Source organism: Polyodon spathula, chromosome 8 (assembly GCF_017654505.1).
Source record: "Polyodon spathula isolate WHYD16114869_AA chromosome 8, ASM1765450v1, whole genome shotgun sequence".
Lineage (NCBI taxonomy): Eukaryota > Metazoa > Chordata > Actinopteri > Acipenseriformes > Polyodontidae > Polyodon > Polyodon spathula.
The window spans coordinates 46,199,222-46,220,261 of record NC_054541.1 but is presented as its reverse complement, the minus strand read 5'-3'; the positions used below and the strand labels follow the sequence as shown (position 1 = coordinate 46,220,261).

At 37.0% G+C, this 21,040-nt stretch overlaps 1 protein-coding gene across 9 annotated transcripts in view; it reads left to right on the top strand.

Moving 5' to 3' along the window:
- Positions 1–21,040, top strand: part of LOC121320039 (neuron navigator 3-like) — a 158,833-nt gene that overhangs the window by 59,391 nt on the left and 78,402 nt on the right. For 8 of the 9 annotated variants that reach the window (XM_041258170.1, XM_041258173.1, XM_041258172.1 and 5 more), the window contains exons 4-7: positions 1,739–1,811; positions 4,839–5,022; positions 10,508–10,576; positions 18,686–18,828. In XM_041258170.1, the coding sequence (XP_041114104.1) occupies positions 1,739–1,811; positions 4,839–5,022; positions 10,508–10,576; positions 18,686–18,828 (469 nt within the window). The remainder of the gene's footprint in view (positions 1–1,738; positions 1,812–4,838; positions 5,023–10,507; positions 10,577–18,685; positions 18,829–21,040) is intronic. The other variant, XM_041258174.1, reaches the window with a different exon arrangement.

Below are 21,040 nucleotides of genomic sequence, written 5' to 3'. Positions count from 1 at the left end.
TCTTGCTTGTTTGGTTGTTAGTAGCTTATTTATCCCAGAATCTCATCAAGCAGCTTCTTGAAGGATCCAAGAGTGTCAGCTTCAACAACATTACTGGGGAGTTGGTTCCAGACCCTTACTAATGTAGGGTGCCCAAATACTTTTGCAAAGTATGGAATTCGTTTTAATATGTTATGTAATAATTTGTTGTTTTATTATAAAGCTGAATCTCTATTTTAATGTATATCTTTCAATAGAACAATTAGAAATTATAAAAATCTGTTTCTTTTTGGTTTCTCTATTTATTTATTTTTAACTGCCCAAATACTTTTGTTTACGACTGTATAAGGTATTATTAGATGTTATTTTTTATTTTTAAAACTCAATAACTCCAGTGATTCCTCTGTGTGCATGTGTGGCAATGTTGCCCTGCCCCGTGTGTATTTCTGTGTTGTATGTTGCGTGTAGTGTGTTAATGTTGGTGTATAGTCATTGGTACACGGGATGCAATATGGGGTATGCGCACAAGTGTTTAAAATGTGTATTTATATTTAGGCACGAGGATTGCACAGCACTTCACGTGCAGGTAAAATGTAGTAATATGTGAGCACGGGGAATTGCACTTATTAATTCACATGCAGTTGTACCGAGACTCCAATTGAATGACTAACTAGCAATCGAGTCTCGTTACAGCTGCATAAAAGCAGCATGTTTTCACTCGCTCACGGTTGTGTGTTCGATGAGTGGAGAATGGGTGTGTAGAGGAGAAAGCAAAAGTAACGTAAATAATTGATTTCAACTCACGTGTTTGTCTGTGTAGTCCATTTTGTTTGTCTCTTTGTTTTGGCTAAAGTGCCATGTCCTGTGTTTTGTTTGTCTTACAGCCTTTTATTTCCTGCCTGTTCATTTATTAAATGCTGAGCGAAACCATTCGCTCAGCTTCACCAAAACTCCACCTCTGTTTATTTTGTGTTGGTTCCTGTTTCTGGTCTGACGTCACCCACTGCAGCCGTCTTTGTGACAGCATACAATAAACATCTCGAATAGGACATCTCTGTATTATTATGATGAAGATGCCATCTTTGTATCATTCATTGAAGCTTATCCCTCCACATTCTAAGTATGACTGCCCCACTGTCCTTTAAACCTGTACCAGCCTGAGTGCTTGTCTGTGAGTTCATTTTATCAGCGGCCAGTCATGTTTCAGCTGGCCAGCCTCCAAGGTCCCACAAGGTGACAGGCCAGTGTGTGTAGACAGAGAGCCCATTACACTACCCAGCTTTCTGGGCTGGTGCCTTATCTAAGCAGCCTGTCTGCACTACTGATACAAAAGAGCTCTTCAGCACAGCGTAGCAGAACGAGAGAGAAAATAATAAATATGTAAATGCAAAGAGACTGTTGTCATATTTTTTTCATCACATTCTTTCACCGAGGCAGTGATCCGCATCTCCAGATATACGCTCTGCCATTTCATCCTGTATGCGTTCTGCCCCCACTATTTGTAGTACACAAGTATAATGTTAAGTAGGCGGGTTGTTGAGTAGTTGGCATGCCGTTCAGGATAGGGCACTTTTATGAATTGTTGGACATCAACTGCAAGTGGACAATGAAAGCTTTATAGCAATCCCCCAATTAGCAGTAATCATTCTTCTTAAATTTTGCAGAGTGCTCTAGTATGTGATGAAGTATTCATGCATCTTTCCTTGACACTTTTGTTTTGAGAAGTTCTAAGGCTCCTGTTGTTTCTGTCCATTTGCAGATTGAGAATGTTGATGTCTGCCTCAGCTTTCTGGCAGCCCGAGGAGTGAATGTACATGGACTTTCAGCAGAAGGTAAGAAATCATGTTATCATCACACTACAGTATAAAGTTCCTGTCATATATTACTGTATACAAACAGTGTATTTTTCCAAAAAAAAATCTGTGTTGCAGGCCTGCTTGAGTATATATACAGAGAATTCAGAAACAACTAACAGCTCTATACCCAGTGAGAATCAGGACCCAACAGGTTACTCATCAATCACTATTAACTGATAACTCACTATTAAAAAAAAAAAAAAAAAACACGTTTCGCCAGTCTAGAAGCCTGAAACTTTGCAGCTCATTCTTAAAACAGTGAGTTATCAGTTTATCAGTGACATGTCTTCTTCATTTTATGTGCATGTGTATGTATGTCTATGTATGTATATTCATATTGTACCTGAGCATACACTACTCAAAGGAACTTCCGATTGATTGTTTAAAAATTGTGATAATTCATGTTTTCACTCTGCGTGCATCATTTTACAGTAAATAGGTAGGATATTTTAATCATGTTATCTAAGTTTGAAATACTGTGAACTTACAAACCTGCTGTAGCATGGACCGTGTTATATTTATTGATGTTAATAAAGGGATTCAATGAAAGGAATTGAAGGAACACACCAGACGGCGGTATTCATATTCACTGCGTCGATCATTAAAATAAACCCTGTTATTTTCATATTGCAATTTACACAAGCCTCATCTTTTAAGGAAAGTCAAAATCCAGCAATGACTGCCAAGTTAAAAATAACAGAATCCAGGGGATTTTCATCAGCTCTTTTTAAACATTTTTTTCTGTTTGCTCGTGGCTTAACTTTGACAGCCGAATGGTATTTAAGGCTGCTGTGTCTCCCAGGAGCATGTTAGTTAACTTTGCTTGAGTAGGGCACCCTTTCGCCTCTCACGTTTCGGATACAGTAAAGCGTATAGCGGGAGCAGCAAGTGATCCTCGTAACTGTGGCAGAAAGTAAAGCAGCTTTGCAGACTGACCTTTTTAAGAGATTCTAATTATAAAGACGATAGGGTTACTTTTAAATTCTATTTCGGTTGATATCTTTGTGTCCTATATAGAGCATGCTTTATTAGGAGCCATGTGTTCTTCAGCTTAACGGAATATGTTGTTTTCACAAGCTGGAAAAAATAGACTCGCAATTAAATTAGCAGCACGGCTTCATGCTAAGGATTTCTCATACATGCAAGTAGCTGTGCTATATTTTTACGGCGCAACAAAAAAAGGACTGTTTGATGCTCTAAAAGGTTTAGATCTGTTCCCAAAAATCATACCCACTGTTATAAAGCAGAATATATTAACCCTAGAAGTTGTGAATACTTGTATCTTCCAGTGCTTTTGTTTTTTGTTTTTTATTTAAACTTACCCCAGTGTTTCGTGTTACCAAAGTTGGCAAATAATAAAAGGAATATGTTACAAAGCAAATCCCAACATGTTCTGAAACTCTAACTTTTTCATTCATTTCAGTTTGACGGTCTCAAAGCCAACATATTAATAACCAATTGTCCTTCCTTACTGAATCTAAATGATGCTAGCCTGGGGCTCTTCAGGGACATAGCTGTGAAATCAAATGCATGCACGGATTGCAGTTTTGGTCATTACAATGCTGCTGACATGCATTCAGGGCCGAGATAACACCAAGCCTTCCAGCTCACCATTTTAATGTGTATTTAATCATGTCAACTGTGATGGCCCTTACGGTTAAATAGATTTATGGTAAGCCCAAAGTAGCTTTTATCCTGGTTAGGGGGTAGAGTAGCAATTCAATGGGGTAATGTGACAGGGAATGCACGCAAAAGAGTTTTAGAAAGACCCCACCATTGTAGCAGCTTCAGTTCTGAGGCAAAATCAAATACTGTGGGTCCAGTAGTTTTGCTGAACTGTTGGCTGGCTTATAGCTTTGTTTCCCTTGTTGCTGTGGGTTTCATTTTATGTAACATTATTATTCAAAAAGGATATGACAAAGCAAAGTTTTTTTTTGCATGTGGAGAAAAATGACTTTTCAGAAATGTTTAAATTTCAGATAAATGAGGTCAGATATTTAAAATGAATCTCATTAGGGATATGGCTGCTACAGCAGATACAATCCATTGAAAGAGGTTCAGGCCAAATGAATCCCCACTTAAAATAAACAAGCCTGTATAACCACCAACAAAACAATACAAAATAAATTGATAAAATCCTTTTACTACTTTAAGCTTTTTTGTGTCACTTTTTCTCTTTCAAAGTGAAATACAGTGTGTATATACTGTAGGGTGTTTGTCGTGTTGTTTGTGAAATATGCTTGGTGTGTATACAGTATGTGTATGTACTGTGGGTGTTTTGTCTGTATTCCTGAAATTACGTTTTAAAATGAACTGTGATTTGAAAGTGTCACTGTATACAGTGTAAAGAAATTGCTATAGCATTGTAAACCTCAGATATTCCCTTCAGTTATACCAACTTGAGCATCTTTGGTCCTGGGGATAATGAGGATACAAAATGTCCATGTTAGAATGGTTTACTCTACTTGCTTTGCAGTACTGTGTGGTTCTGGTATGACTTGTACACAAAAAATTTCATGATTTAGTGCACATGGACATTACTGTGGATTGGAATGACCAGTATACTGTATTGTGGTATTTCTGTGGGTCACATTTTACAAGTCTGGCTTGTTTTTCTCAAGCCTGATAGGTTATACTTTATTGCTTTCTAATATATACTATAATATATAATTACCTCAGCTTTTACAGTCTCCAAAGAACAGGTTACAAGTCCAGGGGGGCTGTGTGCAAACATTTTTCCCTGGTATTTTCTGTAAGGATTGATACATTTTCTCAGGAAAGAGTTATATAATATAAATCACATAAACTCCCCTTCAATCAATCATGGAGCTTTAGAGAACAATGTATACTTTATAGAACTTGTATTGCAGACTTGTTGCAAATCCTTCATGCAAAGTAGCATGCAGTACAAAGCCAAAAATACACAGAAACTGCAGTTTTATGGAAGATGCTACAAAAGTATTGATTTTGAACTGAGCTTCGACCCTCTCTTTCTTTTTGCAGAAATAAGGAATGGAAATTTAAAAGCCATTTTAGGGCTGTTTTTCAGCTTGTCCCGCTACAAGCAGCAGCAGCAGCAGCAGCAGCAGTATTATCAGTCCCTGGTGGAACTCCAGCAGCAAGTTACCCAGCAGTCTTCGGGTGCTGTTCCAAGCAGCCAGCAAAAGACACAAGACATGCAATCCAGGTGGGTCTCCCCAGCCAGAAGCTTCTGCAGGGCTTACAGAGGAAGAAATCATTCACTCTTGCAAATCTGCAGAGCTACGGTTGGATTTAAGAATCTCTTAAAGAAGCGTTGACTAGGGCCAAATTTAACAGGTTAGTTTAATCTAGCATAAATTTGAGGTGAAAGATCAAGTAAAAAATGGGACTAGTTAGCACAACAGCTACTTTAACTTGCTGTAATTAAATACTGTTTGATTATTTCAGCAATTGTGCAATTTAGTTTGTCTAAAGATAAAAAAAGGAATGTATAAATAAACCGACATCTAATATCCTAATGAATCCTGAGCATGCAAGCCCATTCCTCTTTGTGGTTTTCATGTAAACTATGCAGGCTCGATGTTTCAGACAACACTGCTTTGCGCTGTTTACTGACTTGACTGGTGTGTTTCTCTGTCAAGTTTTGAGTCAATGCAGCTGCCTCATTCCTTATATAACCCCCTTTTTATAGTCAGCGACAGGTGTTAAGCTTACTGCTGAGAATGTTTCAAAAGCAATGTCAGTAGAATATTTGAATCATGTTATGGAGGTATGCAGCAGCTTACCAGTGTGATGCCAGGGTCTTGTGTTGACCACCAAAAGGAGGTCATTGGTTTCATTCATATTGGATTAGCTCAGCATAACTAAAAACCGTGAGGAGACAGTCAAATGTGAGTCCTAAACGTGATGCAAGAAAACACTGAGTTGAGGATCATTGTGTTTATTTTACTATTCTTTTGACTTGTTTTCTAATATGTTTCCATTTCCCCTTCCCTGTTTTAATGGAAAGTGAGATAGAGTGAAGCAGAACAAGGTAAAGAGATATCAGTGACCCTGCCGGAAAAAAACTTTATTTTATTTTTTTTTATTATGTTCTTCTATAGCAACATCTATTATTGATGGATTCAAGACAACAAACTGACAATGTCACATGCACATAGACCACATTAAGGTACAACTCCTTAAAAATAAAGTAATATACAGCAATACAGTTAAATATGATAACTTGCAGACCACTTAGTCGAAGCGTGACACTAACAAGATGTTGTCACCATACAGAAATGAGCGTCAGGCTTTACAATGTGTTGGTGGAAGCTGTTAACCAAGTGGCCTGCCACCTTGTTGTCTATTAAGCATCTTTCCCTTTGGCTTGGGATACTGCTAACACTATCAGTTAACAGTGGCGGGGGGCCATGCAGAATCAACAGTGTGTCCATCCAATTTAAAATTAGTACTGAACTGGGCAGGACTTTAGTTACCAATAGGCCTTTCTACTGTATAACCAGCACCTGCTAGTCTCTGCTCAATACCAGTGGCCAGCACAGTTCTACTTTAGTCTACCAGACACCATGGCGCCTGTGAGTCTAACTGCTGAAATAGAAGGAAATAGGAATACAGCAGGTCCCACACACTGTCTCAGAGTCATCCAGGTCAAATAGCTTGACCTTCATGTCCCACTTGGCAATTTGTACACAATCAGGTGTCATCAAATGATAATGTGTGCTTCTATAAATCACTGTTAAGTCATGTTGGCATTTATTTTTTGCTTATACTTTTCTCTGTAAGGACTCTTCTTTGCGTTGGAGAAGTTATTTCACATGCTCTGATGCACAGCTATGGCCAGATGCTTTGAGTCACCCTATAGAATTAATTAATTTTGCTTCATAAAGTCGAATGAAACCTATTGAGCAACTCAACGTCTTCTTTCAACAATGTAGATTAAAGTCTTCGAAGTATGCTAGATAGTGGATTAGCACATCAGCACCACATGTGTAAATCACCTCTGTGGTGACAGTTGTTTTAAATAGTGTATGCACACGATTTTCTGAATGTTCTGAACTTTTGATTTTGAAGGAGCTTAACTCTTTCACTCCTGCAGTTTTCAAACAGCAAGGGGGTATTCAGTTTGTATTGCAGACTGTTTCCAGTGTAACGGGCAGTGTTGTGAGATTCTTTGTGCCTTCTGTCCTGTCCCCTGTCGTGAGATGAAAGGTTAAAAGCTATAAAACCATGAACAGTAGACAAGCCCAGTTCTTTTGGGTTGTGGTAAAGATGCTCACATGTTGTGTACAGGGTCACCGGTTCACTCCCAACCCCCAGCCCTCTACAAGGTTATTTCCATCTCTGTTCCACATGAACAAGGACCAGCACTTGATTCACTAAATAAATCCCAAGGATAAACGAAATGAATCATGAATATAAATTAAGGGGACTGAATCTATTTATCATGGAACAAGTACAGTTTAGTGGAGACTTGATTGAAGTTGATGAAAGCACATGCACAGACCAGGGCAGAGGGTAAAAAAAAAAACTGTTGACATGTTGTTACTGCTGAAATTCAGCTCCCCTCATTCACAACTTATGGTAAAGAGCAAGCTGTCTCTGTGGTGGTTGTTCTGTGAGCATGTGTGTATTATTAGATGAGAGACTCCCTCAGACATTGGAGGCTGTTATACTCTCAGTATAGGAAAGCGTCCTTCTCCTGTGAAGTACTAAGCAAAGGAGACTTTTCTCTGAGCTGGACACAATGTGACTGCAGATTCCCTTGAAGAAGAAGGAGAAGTAAGACTTCAATCCACTTTCAGAACCCACTGAAAATGAAACTACTTTAATACAATTAATGGGTGAAAACGGTGTGAAAGGTAGGGTAACTGTTATGTTGGGATTTGTAACAGAATAGTGCGATTTAGTCCTGAGACCAAAAGCTAGTAATTTAAGCCCCCAAACTGTTTCCCGTTTCAAAGTTTTGCTGGAACTATTATTTAATTGATTTGCTGAATGGAAAGATTTCTTTCCATAAGGTCACTTAGGGGACTTAATCTGGGTTTGGGAAACCAGTACCAATTGGTAAATAAAAGGTGGTGGTTAAAAATAAATCATATTTTCTATCTGTGCTTGTCATTTCTACATTTGGTAACTTGGGGTGCCTCATTTGAGATCATTGTATTGGAATTTAGCTGACAGCTGACTTAAACCAATAGCTCTGTAGTATCTGTGACATTTTTTCCACATATGTTTTCTCTTACCAGCTGGGAGGTTCATAGCTCATCACCACAGCCTGTTTATTTATGTTGCTATGATAACGAGCTGTAAAAAAGAAAGTGTAGTGTACAAATGAACCAGTACAACTGATGTCGGAAAAAGCCAGCAGTACTCCAGTTCAAGAAAAAAAAAAAGTAGGCAGTGCACAAAACGTTCATCTTCAGCTCAGAAGCTATGCTGCTATGCCCATATGAATAATCTTATTCAGGGACCTGCTTGACTCATTAATCAATTCCCAATGAGTTATCTGCAGTGTGAAAGCCCATGACTGCCTTGTTTTGTTGTGAGGCATTTGTGCTTAAAGGAGTCAAGCATATAAAGTGGAACCCCAGTGAACGTGAATTATTTGTGTATGTTTAAGCAGGGTGCTCAACTCCACGCCTTATACGAGACCGTTAACACAGCCTTTATCTGAAGCCATGAGCCATCCGAAGAGTAGAAACAGTAATCGTATATGACTTATCTAAATGGTTTAGTCTTTGATATTGTGGTTCAGTGCTTTTCTTTATTATTGGTTTAATAATATTGATGTAGGCTTGTTTTGAAATAATACTTGTTTACTTAACGTAACAGATTTTGTGAAAGTTTAATCTTTTGCATGAGCATGTTCACTTTTCAAGAGCCTCCATTAGTATCTGTCAATATTGAAAGCACTGTCAAGACCAAATCAATATATTTTATGTAAAAACAGCCAGTTTTAGGATTCCTGTCAAATCAGGTGGGTGCTTACCCCATGTCAGGTTAACCTGGATTTCAGGTAGAAGCAGACAATGGTAGCCAAGGACAGCCTGCTTACCTAACCATAAGCATCACTGTTGAGAAGTGGTGTATTAGTTTTTCGAGAATAATCTCGAAAAACTACTCACTTCTAAATCTTTTGTAGTCATTTTTGTATTACTTTAATATAAATGCATGTTAATTTGGATTCATATGTTTTTTTTTCTGACTTTATGCGAACGAAAAGACACACATTTGCTCGTTTTCCCATTGGAAATAGTGATATTTTGAAATATCACTGTCGTGGTCACAAAAGCAAAGTTTGTGGGGAATAATAGCCATTTTCTATACTTTTGAGGCATAAGCAATTAGGACATTACACTTACTACCCAGGAACAAAACACAAATATATATATTTGTTACACGGTGTAGTAATTTCAGAGATTTTTACATTTTTTTACTTTTCTACCAGCTAACACACAGTTTTCCAATACCTTCCAATAATTTTCCAATACCTTGTCCATTCCCCCAAACAGCGGGCTATAAAGAACATATTAAACGAGACAGTGATCTGCATCCAATGGACTAATTCACCTTGGATAATCAGTGTTAACTACACTACCTAATTGTTGTTGACAGAGTTGGTTATCAAGAACTGAAATAAAAGGTCATCGGTCTATGAAGCCTTTTCTATCTACCTCACCAACTTTTGTATATGTCAGTGACAGTATGAATTAGCTACAATGGTTTAAAAGGACCAGTGTGCAGCATTGAAACAGAAATAGACAAGGGGGAAGGAATATTTGTGGGCAGGTCAAATTCCATTTTGCTTCCTAAAAAGGTTAACCTTGCAGGAGTAAACCATGAGATATAGGCTAATGGTTTTCATTTATACCTGCTTTCCTTTGTTTATTTACTGGTGGTTAATGTTCTATCCTTCGAACGTGCAGGGTTGTTACCCAGGAGACCAGCTGGTGTGTGGAGGTTTGCTTGAATTAGGGGTGAACCTCACAACTACACTGCCACCACTTTACAGATGATTTTAATAGGTTGTGTCTGTTACAAAAAGAGATCTTTTTTCTGAGATAACAATTGAAACAATTTATTGTGGGGGTCGTCATTTTAGAGGGGTTTTCGTAACACACAACCCCACAGTGAAACCAAGCCCTCAGTTTACCCATCAAAATGACTAAGAATGACTAGTCACTGGAGAACAGTGACTTCATTATGAAGTATTTCCTTTTCCTGTTTGGAGTTGAATCATTCAGAAGTTGAGTTGTATTTTTCTTCAGAACACACAGTTCTGTGTGTGTGACTGGAGCGTCTGGGATACAGAACTTTGTATTATTTCCAGCCATTAGTGTGTGTGCATCTGTGTGTGCGCACAGTGGTTTGATAATCTATCAAATTAAATGAAAATGGAACTATAAGGGGTGGATTCTAATGTTTTATCTTTTACAAGGTTTTTGTTTCAGCTGTGCTGCAACAGGATCCCAACACAATAGAACATGTGTGAGGTTGTTTTTCTGTGCTTTTTTTTGGTTTGTTTGTAGTGTCTAACTGGGCCGTGCTTACTGTTCTTGTGTTCGTCTTCCTGAGATTGAGTCATGGACTTTTCTTTATTACATTTGCGCCTCACAAACATATATCTGCAACCAAGATTTAATAAACCTATTAAGGCTGTGTTGTATTCCACTTTTCTTTTTGAACAGTCTGGCAGCCAGATATGCAACTCAGTCCAGCCACAGTGGGATAGCAAGTAGTCAGAAAAAGAACACAAGGTAAGGTATTTTATCTTTGATATTTCGCAGTGAGGTCCTGCAAGTCAGGTTTGAGTGTACATGGGTTCATTGTATTGCTTTCAACAAACCATACTGCCTAGTTCTTGATATAGACAAAACATACTGTCTAGTTCTTGACATATAGCTATGGTCAAAGTTTTGCAACACCCTATAGAATTAGTACATTTTGCTTCATAAAGTCAAATGAAATCTGCTGAATGTTATGTTAACATATTGAATTACATACCGCTTTGTAGTTTTCAATATATTTAATGAAAAACTGACAACAATTGAAAAAAAAATATGACAAAGTGGGATATAAATATAAAGAGCTTTGTGACGTTGGTCCACTATGAAAAGCGCTGTATAAAATAAATATTGATTGATTGACTGATTGATTTTGAAATCTAATATTAAATACTGACTATTATGGCTTCCGTTAGACTTTAGCGATATTATTTTGTAGTTTCTTTGCTAAATAAAATTTTTAAATTATGTTCATAAAGTTTTTTTTTTTTTAAATTATTATTTCTCAATTCTAAAACTCTAGGTAATGGAAAACTTTTGGCCATAGCTGTAGAGAAAACATTGCTTAGTGCTTGGTACAGAAAATAATTCAGAACTAAAACTACTGTGATGTGAATTGTAATATATTTTTCAGCAATTCTGTTTATTATTTTTAATACCATAACCAATTGTATTTCTTAGCTTATCAAGTTGTTAGCAGGGTATTCCTGTGGATAAGTAAACAAACACTGGCTTTTGTTTTGTGCTTATTCGTTTTGAGTGATTTTAACTGGCTTGGATTTGATTTCTCTGACCGGGCATTATTTCTGCCTTCTATTGATTTTCAGTGAGATTTAACAATGTTAGATTGTAAGTTTATACCATTATCCTGGTCTCAGACATAGCGGGTGATGCTGTTGTCTGGTAAAGGATGGCAGCGATTTAGGGATAAATGACCAAAACTGCTATCTGTATGGCAGTACAGCTTCTTCTCATTGACTGTTTAAAAAGGCTTCTAGAATGTTTTGTTGTATATTGATTCATATTTCTGGTGTGATAGTGAAAATAGTTTGTGATATTTTAGCAGCCACTTAACCAGATTGCAGTGCATTTCATTCCTCTGCCACATAAGGGAACTGCTCTAGTGTTGGTTTTTATGGTGAACTTCAGTATTGTTTAAGGGAGTTCACAAAGTAGAGTATGAGGAATAAATCACAGATTTGTGTTATGAGAATCTGTAAACTCGTGGAGTGTAGTATGTTTCCATTACCCATCTTCCTATCCTTAAATCCTTATTTTGGGGGAGTTACAGGTAAACTACACACTGTGCATTTACATAGCACATAGAGTTTAAATTACCAGTAGAGCAGCTGAATGTCTCACATTTGCTGTTCATGGAAATAAGTCTGCCTGGAAAATAATGTGGTAGTGCTTACACTTTTCAAATTGAATAACCTTAATAGAGTCACTACCATTCTCTTTCATTAATCTACAAGTTGCTCCACAGGGTACCCATGCAAAAGATAATTTTTTTCTTTAATAAGTGGTTTATATGGGTCATATATTAACATAGGGTATTTATATTTAAATATATGGCCTCACAAAACACTTGGCAAAAAATGAGTCTTTGTAAAAATGTTTTATTAGTAATATTAAGTTAGTGTCTCATAGATTTTGTTGCTGTGGATATGTCTACAGAGTAAAAACAGTTAGCAGCTTTCAATAAAAGTATGAGTAATATTTGTAATTAAACCACAAAAGAAAACCTGAAAGACAAATTGATGACAGAGGATATTAGTCAATTTCTGTTATTGTTTTTTACAGTGCAGTGACTCGCACAAATCCATCACCCCCTCAATCTCTCTTTCTGTCTCTCCTTCATTACCTAAATTAAGTTAATGAAATAGAACAAATGGACTTTTAAGTGTGTGTTTCGGTTGACTGATTCTTTTGAGGGAACGGGAGATCAGTAGAACTCATGGGTCAGGGAAAAGGTTGTGACGTGTGCAGCTGCAGAGTAGTGTCAGCCTGCTGAGGTCCCCAGAGTGAGACGGGAGAGCAGGCTAGCAGCCAGCAAGGGCCATAAAAATAAATGATGAATGAGACCTTGGAAGCTAATATTGAAAAGGCTATAGAATAAGTTGCTTGTACAGGTGTCTTAATGTAATGAAATTAAGCATGTGAGAATGGACATTATATACTGTGCAGTGTGTGTGTGTGTGTGTGTGTGTGTGTGTCTCTCTCTCTCTCTCTCTCTCTCTCTCTCTCTCTCTCTCTCTCTCTCTCTCTATCTATATATATATATATATATATATATATATATATATATATATATATATATATATATATATGGATATGGGAGGGGATTAAAATGCTTCCTGCCAAACACATGTACAAATGTGTGTTATTGTTAATTTTTAATTGTTTTGTTAATTTGTTTAATTGTTTTGGCAGTTGACAAATTATTGTAAATTAGCTCCAGCTGCCTATACTTGTTTCATGGGGAATAAAAACCCCACAGAGTATTCATTTGGGGCTGCTGAGGAGAAGGAAGCAGAAGAGGTGTAGTTTGTTTCAAGCAGTCACCATTGTGAGTACTGTGTGTATTCTTAAAATAATGTGTGTATTTTTTATTTTATGCCAGGTAAACAGCTTAGCCATCCTGCGAGCTAGTCAGGGACTTGCATAAATGTGTAGTTAGCGCTCTGAAGGAGCTAATTGTTTATTTTGTATTATTAAACGTGCACGTAAGCGCTAAAAAATAAGTTTTGTGTCGGTTCTACAGTTGGTTTACTTGGTGTCAGAGAGATATATATATATATATATATATATATATATATATATATATATATATATATATATATATATATATATATAACGAGGTCAGCACAGGTAGAAAATCCGGAACTGGGTACCCAGCGTTAAAAAATACCCGGGTGGCCTGGATCTTTTGCAGGTAATGATTATTATATATATATATATATGGTATATATATATATATATATATATATATATATATATATATATATATATATATATATATAAGTGCATAATACTTTTAAAGACTATATATTACACATACATTTAGTCCCTTCAGCTCTGTAGGCTTGAGTAGCATTTTTCAGTACTGGGAACATCCAAGTAATAAAAATAATAATACAAAACATCTCTGTTTAAATACAATTATTGATGTTAAATGCACATCATGCTGTGGGATTTTTTGCGACCATGTATTGATCATATTTTGTTGTTGTTAATATGGCTGTTATGTTCAGTTTTAAAAAGAGTGCAGTAGGTGCACCACCACTTTTACGTTAGGACTGTTGCATTAGCTACTGTAAATTGAGCTGTCTGGGTTTTGATGGCAGTCGCAAAAGAGACGTGTGTCTGTTTGGTTGTTTGGCTGCTTGAAAGTACCATTCCTGATCACTAAACTGATAAATGTATGTATTGCAGTTCCTGAAAATATGTTCCACTGTTTCTTGTTCACCACAATTTACTAAATTACCCATTCTCATGACTTCACCACAATTACTAAATAACCCATTCTCGTGACTCCCAATCCTGTATAAATTATAATGTAATCCCATGTGTCCTAACCATAGTCTATTAATATTAGTTTTTCCTCCTTGTTTTTTCCTTTCCCCATATGTTTGTATTTTCATACTTTTGAGTGATCTTTTATAATAAACTCTTCCCTTTCCACTGTTTTCCTGTTGTTTTTGCATCCATTATGTTTCTTTTAGACACAGCATTCACCTCTGCAGGACTCAAAGATATTATGTCTATTTGTTTATTTAGAGTTGCTCTTTTTGGTTCAAAATCCACAATTTAATTTCCTAAAATACCTGAGTGACTTGGAATCCAGGCTATCAAGTATTTACCATTTTTATAGCTGGAATGTAATTTCTGAATAATTTCACATATGATAACTATCCTATCTCCTGTTCCTTTATCTAATGCCTGTGTCTAGCTTAGAGAATCTGTAAAAAGCACAATATTATTTTATTTATATTCCTCTATCTAGTATATGGCCATTAGTGTTGCAGTCAGCTCTGCAGTACTGATGTATTATTTAATAAGCTTCCCCTTTTACATTTTTTTGTATACAGTAATCGTATCCTGTTTTCCCAGATCTAAGATCTTTTGATCAATCTGTGTATATCTGCAACATCTCTTCCTTATTTTTAGCATAGTCCTGTCCTTTTATCTTAGTTTCCATTTAAATACCTGCTAATTATTGTTGTAACAGTTTACATATTTTGGTTTCTTAAACATTCATTTTGGCATTAATATTTGATCATCTTTTCCCCAATCTTAATCTGTTTTTCCCAAATTGTCGTATTGCATGCCAATGTTCCGGCAGCTTTTTTCGATTTTCACTTTTCATTTTCACGATACAAATTTGTCCCGATACTCCCCCTCACTAGATGTTCCTCACTAAAAGGTTTAATCTTATTCAACTATCTTATATTCAGTAATGTTCTCCTTAATTTTGGTGGCATCCTGTCATTACGTGCAAAGCTTAGACTGATCTCATTGTTCCTGTACATCTTCTTAATGTCTGTGTCTGAATTGCTCAACTTTAATTGACTCTGGCTCACTGCCTCTAGAACTTGGCTTCCATAATCTAGTATACTTCTTAGTGTGTGTGTATATATATATGGATTAGGGAGTGGTTAACATGTAGAAAACAGAAAGTACTGATTAGAGGAAAAACCTCAGAATGGAGTGTGCTAACCAGCGGTGTACCACAGGGATCAATATTAGGTCCTCTGCTATTCCTAATCTACATTAATGATTTAGATTCTGGTATAGTAAGCAAACTTGTTAAATTTGCAGATGACACAAAAGTAGGAGGAGTGGCAAACACTGTTGCAGCAGCAAAGGTCATTCAAAATGATCTAGACAAGATTCAGAACTGGGCAGACACATGGCAAATGACATTTAATAGAGAAAAGTGTAAGGTACTGCACGCAGGAAATAAAAATGTACATTATAAATATCATATGGGAGATATTGAAATTGGAGAAGGAATCTATGAAAAAGACCTAGGAGTTTTTGTTGACTCAGAAATGTCTTCATCTAGACAATGTGGGGAAGCTATAAAAAAGGCTAACAAGATGCTCGGATACATTGTGAAAAGTGTTGAATTTAAATCAAGGGAAGTAATGTTAAAACTGTACAATGCACTAGTAAGACCTCATCTTGAATATTGTGTTCAGTTCTGGTCACCTCGCTATAAAAAAGATATTGCTGCTCTAGAAAGAGTGCAAAGAAGAGCGACCAGAATTATTCCGGGCTTAAAAGGCATGTCATATGCAGACAGGCTAAAAGAATTGAATCTGTTCAGTCTTGAACAAAGAAGACTACGTGGCGACCTAATTCAAGCATTCAAAATTCTAAAAGGTATTGACAGTGTCGACCCAAGGGACTTTTTCAGCCTGAAAAAAGAAACAAGGACCAGGGGTCACAAATGGAGATTAGACAAAGGGGCATTCAGAACAGAAAATAGGAGACACTTTTTTACACAGAGAATTGTGAGGGTCTGGAATCAACTCCCCAGTAATGTTGTTGAAGCTGACACCCTGGGATCCTTCAAGAAGCTGCTTGATGAGATTTTGGGATCAATAAGCTACTAACAACCAAACGAGCAAGATGGGCCGAATGGCCTCCTCTCGTTTGTAAACTTTCTTATGTTCTTATATATATATATATATATATATATATATATATATATATATATATATATATATTTTTTTTTTTTAAATTTTATTTATCTATCTATAATCTGTAGGAGATTCTGCATAAAGTATTATGTATTTGATTATACATTTCTTTACTTGCATGCTATTTTCATATTTTGATATAGCATGTGTAACTAGCGAAGCAAGACATTTGCAGTCTCTTGTAGCTTGACGTCTGGGCAGATAGCCAGAATAGCAGGTATCTAATCAAGATGTGTGGACACAGTGTGAAAACAGAACACCACAAACAAAGAACAGATTAGGTTGTAAAATCTAAAAAGTCTGTAAAATGCTTAAATGTGACGCACTATAGGATGTTATAGATTTGGGCGAGCCCCCCCCCCCCCCCCTTACCAGATGTGTTGAAGGTGTGTGATAGTAGGGTGGATCCATATTGATTGGAAGAAATGGGGGTGGCAATTATAATATTCATAGTAATTTAAGTAATGTTTGTTTGAATTGTAAGTCACTTCGTTGAATTGACTCCGCATGATGTCTGTGTTGTAGACACAAGGGGCAGGACTGACAGTGATGTGAACCAATCACGTGTCAGAGGGAGACTGTTGCCGGTGGTGTAAGGACATTAGGGCAATAGTTCAGTCTGTTTTTGCTCCAAGTACTGATTCATATATATATATGAATTAGTTTATATATATATATATATATATATATATATGTGTGTGTGTGTGTGTGTGTGTGTGTGTGTGTGTGTGTGTGTGTGTGTGTGTGTGTATATATATATATATATATATATATATATATTATCTATATATATATATATATATATATATATATATATATGCATGCATGCTACGGTTCTGTACAAGGAGTTACGTTGGGTTTTGCTCAGGAGTTCTTCAGTCTGCTGTACCTGCGATCCGGTTTAAAGAACCATTGCTGCTCAGTACTTGCATCAGTGCTGACTAAGGAACAGTGAAGATGCTGACATCTAGAAAGTGTGCTCTAAACTGTCTGTACCAGAAGAGCCACATTAAATTGCAAGCAAAATCTGTTTTGTCCCATCTGTTGCTACAGAAATATGACACTAGTAACAGTACATGCTAGATTGTCACAAAAAAGAGAGAAATATGTTGTATAAAAATATATAAAAACAGTCCATCTTCTCAATAATGTTCAGAATGTTCTGTCTTTAAAAGGGCTAAATAATTCAACCCAAATAGTAATACAATACCCCTACAGTGTTTTAATACTGCATTTTTTTTTTTAATAGAATAAGAGTACAGAGCATTTTTTAAAGTTCTCAGCAGGTGGCAGTATTTGACAATTAAAATGTATTTTGATACTCAACTGACATGCCCTGATTTCGAGAGAGTGAGAATTTGTGCACACACTCCTACTTTTTTTTTTTTTTTAATTTCTCTCGTATTCATCAAAACCGTCAGTTTCCGTTTTCTTTTTTAAGAACTTGAAAATGGATTTAGACCCAGTGTCACCCCTACCAAAAATATCTGATACCATTCAACCAGACAATATTAGGCGTGAAAGACATACATTTCAAGAAGGACAGGGTTAGCCCTACAGATTTAATATTCCGGACAGGTTTGACAATGTTATCTAACCCACATTTAATGTGTAGAACTTGCAAACATCCCTGTGTTTAAGTCTACAAATGAGAAACTGAAAGAGACAATGCAGAAATGCCTGTTAACAGTTTATTGACTTCCTCTGTTCTGTGTAACGTGGTGCTTGCATAAGTAGCTGCTGGTGTCTAAACCATTAAACCCCCTAGCAAAATCCTACTTTGAATCACAGGTTGTAAAATATTACAGCTAGTCGTGTTGAGCCTTATCAATACACCCAGGTTTTTATGCTGCTGCAAATTATCGGCACCAGGTTTACAATGGCTGATTAGTTTTATAACAGCAGCCAGTAATCAGTAGGTTTGGAAAGCCTCTTATGTTTATGTAACAGCACATAACTTCTGCACATTTAATAATAGGGACCCAATGAAGAAAACTTTGCTGTATCATATGGCTTGTTCTGTTGCCAGTTTTGTTTATTCAATATATATGAAGTGGAATAATGTATAAAAATAACAGATCGCGCATTGTATTAACAGTTTCTTGCTGGTAACAGCAGCTATACAATTCAAGTGCACAAGGCACATCATATATACAATCACAATTAAAACATAAAACAATATCTAGGACTACCACAAAACTAGGATGTGACTGAAAGAAAGCCGCCTAAATAATAATAAAAGCGGTAGTGTCTTTTTTCATGCTGTTGTTTTAAAGATACTAATTTTTCTTTTTTAGTTTTGACCTGAATCTCGCGTCCCCACAGGAATTGTGTTTTTCTTAATGACCCTAATACATGTCTTCCTTCTTCCCAGACTTCCTGGGCCCTCAAGGGTGCCAGCTGCAGGCAGCAGTACCAGCAAGGTCCAAGGAGCTTCAAACCTGAACAGGAGGAGCCAGAGCTTTAACAGCATAGACAAAAGCAAGCCTCTCCAATATGCAAGCGGCACCGAGAAAGGTAAGGGATGGGGAAACGACAAAAGCACTGTAAGTAATTCAATTTGACCGTAGTGCTGAAATGCAATGGAACTCAATCTGTTATGAGAATTAAAAAATGATTAGCTCTCAAAGGATAAAGGGAAAAATATTTTAGATTTGAGAACAGCCTTTGGATACATTTCTGTTTTTTTTTTGTGTTTTCTTTTTAACCAAGACCTGGGCTGTGACTGTCAACGCAAAAAAAAAACAAAAAAAAAAACAGTAAGCAGATACCTAAAATCGGAAAATGTCCAGTCTGTTTTGTTTTATGCAATTAAAAACATTACAGTGCTGTATCACCTTTCTTTTAAACAAGTTCCATGACTAATACAAGTGTCATTGTAGGCAGCAATTGATTTAAAGGGGGGTTGATGGCCAAAAGCATGCGTGCCTAAATTAGTACGTAATCTGAGGACGTGACATTTAAGGTTCGATCAAGAACACAGCTCTCAGCATAAAGGCTACACAAATGGTTATTACGAACGCCAAAAGTCTACGATCTGCCATGGATATGTGATAACAGTAGCTGGTTCTAACTTGCGTTCTGGTGCTTGGACCTGGGTCTAAAAAAATGCTTCTTTTTAGTAACAGGTAAACATTTGTAAAACGGCATGGTGACGGTGGGAGAGTGCATATACAGTAAGGATGGACAACGGTTAACGTCAGCAAGGTGTTTATAATGATGTGTCATAGCAGTTTCCTAATACCGCTTTCCCCAGCTAACAGTCAATTGAACTGCACCCTCAATACTTTGTTGTATAGTTATAGGGATTGATTTCTTGACCTGTTACTGAATTTGTAGAATTAGCGATACTCCTCTTCCCTGGCACATAGAAAAGAATGACTTAGAAATTGTTTAGCAGGAGAATTTAAAAAACAAAAACAACAAGTCATTCGGCTTAACAAAAAAAAACATAAGTCATTCGGCCCAGCTGAATACAATATATCTCAGGGTTTGTTTTGGCAGTCCCGGTGCTTCATATTTATACAGGATCATAATCCCTTGTTACACTTGCTGTATTTGTTAAGTAATGTTTTTACAATGACTCAATGCACCCAAAAATCAGACAACACAAAGTAAGATATTGTACTTGTGTGGAAGCTCTGTGACAGCTTCCTTTGATGAATATGTGTATGCAGAGGGCAGACTGTCCTGTCTTCTCTCAACTACTACTATATTAACACTATCCTGAATTGTGATTAATTATATTCTGTCACTTATGTCTCCCTCGACATGTAAAGCAAACTGTAAAAGTTTCTATGGTTACGCTGTAACTTCAGATTTGTGGCTTTACAGCATTTCAGATTGACTAATTTACACAATGAACAATTTTAATAACTGTTTTAGAGTTTATATATATAGACGAGAACAGTCAATGAATCAATGCAGTAACTCCCTGTGGCAAAGTGGCTGGTGAAGGGGAACAGGTGTAGCGGTGATGCGATGCAGGAGTGACAGGCAGACAATGATATCCAGTGAAAAGGTGCTTTTATTTGTAATCCCGGCTATACACAACAATGTGCAAAGCATGGGGATAGCAATATAACAGGGCACAGTCCCGAAAAAAAACAAACACGGTCACCAGTCCTGGGGAGTGCAGTCGTGCTGGTGCTGAGTGAACACATGGGTAATTCGTGACGATAGGGCAGTGGTGCTCCGGACAGTGCTGACCCTAGTCGACAGATCCGGAGGTGTGCTTTAACTGTCTACAAGTGAAGAACAGACAATTAACAGGACAAACACAATAACACACAACACATATCCTTTTACCCACACTGAGAGCTCCTCTCTCAATCCTTCTCTCTATCCGATCGTTTAACCCAAACAAAGGGAAAGATCAGCGTTACCCTGGCCCCTATATGTAATCCCGCATGATATCTAGGTAAATGGTTACAGCTGTCTTATTACTTGCAGCTGCCCCTTGTTTACCTTTCAAGTCAATACGGTCTTACAGCAGAGTCTCACTTCTTTCCAGGCTGACCCACTTCCCAGTCCCGGAAACGAACTGTCAGGCCACCCCTTCCAGATACTTCTCCTCTCGTTCTTTAGCGCCCTCACAGGTCGGGAGGAAGATTTATCACCAGAACTCATTGTATTTCTGTCACATATCCCACTGCTCAGAGTGGAGCCGAAGGAACACTCGGCTAAATCTACCTTTCCCATTACTCCCCCCTCCCAGGAAAAATAATCC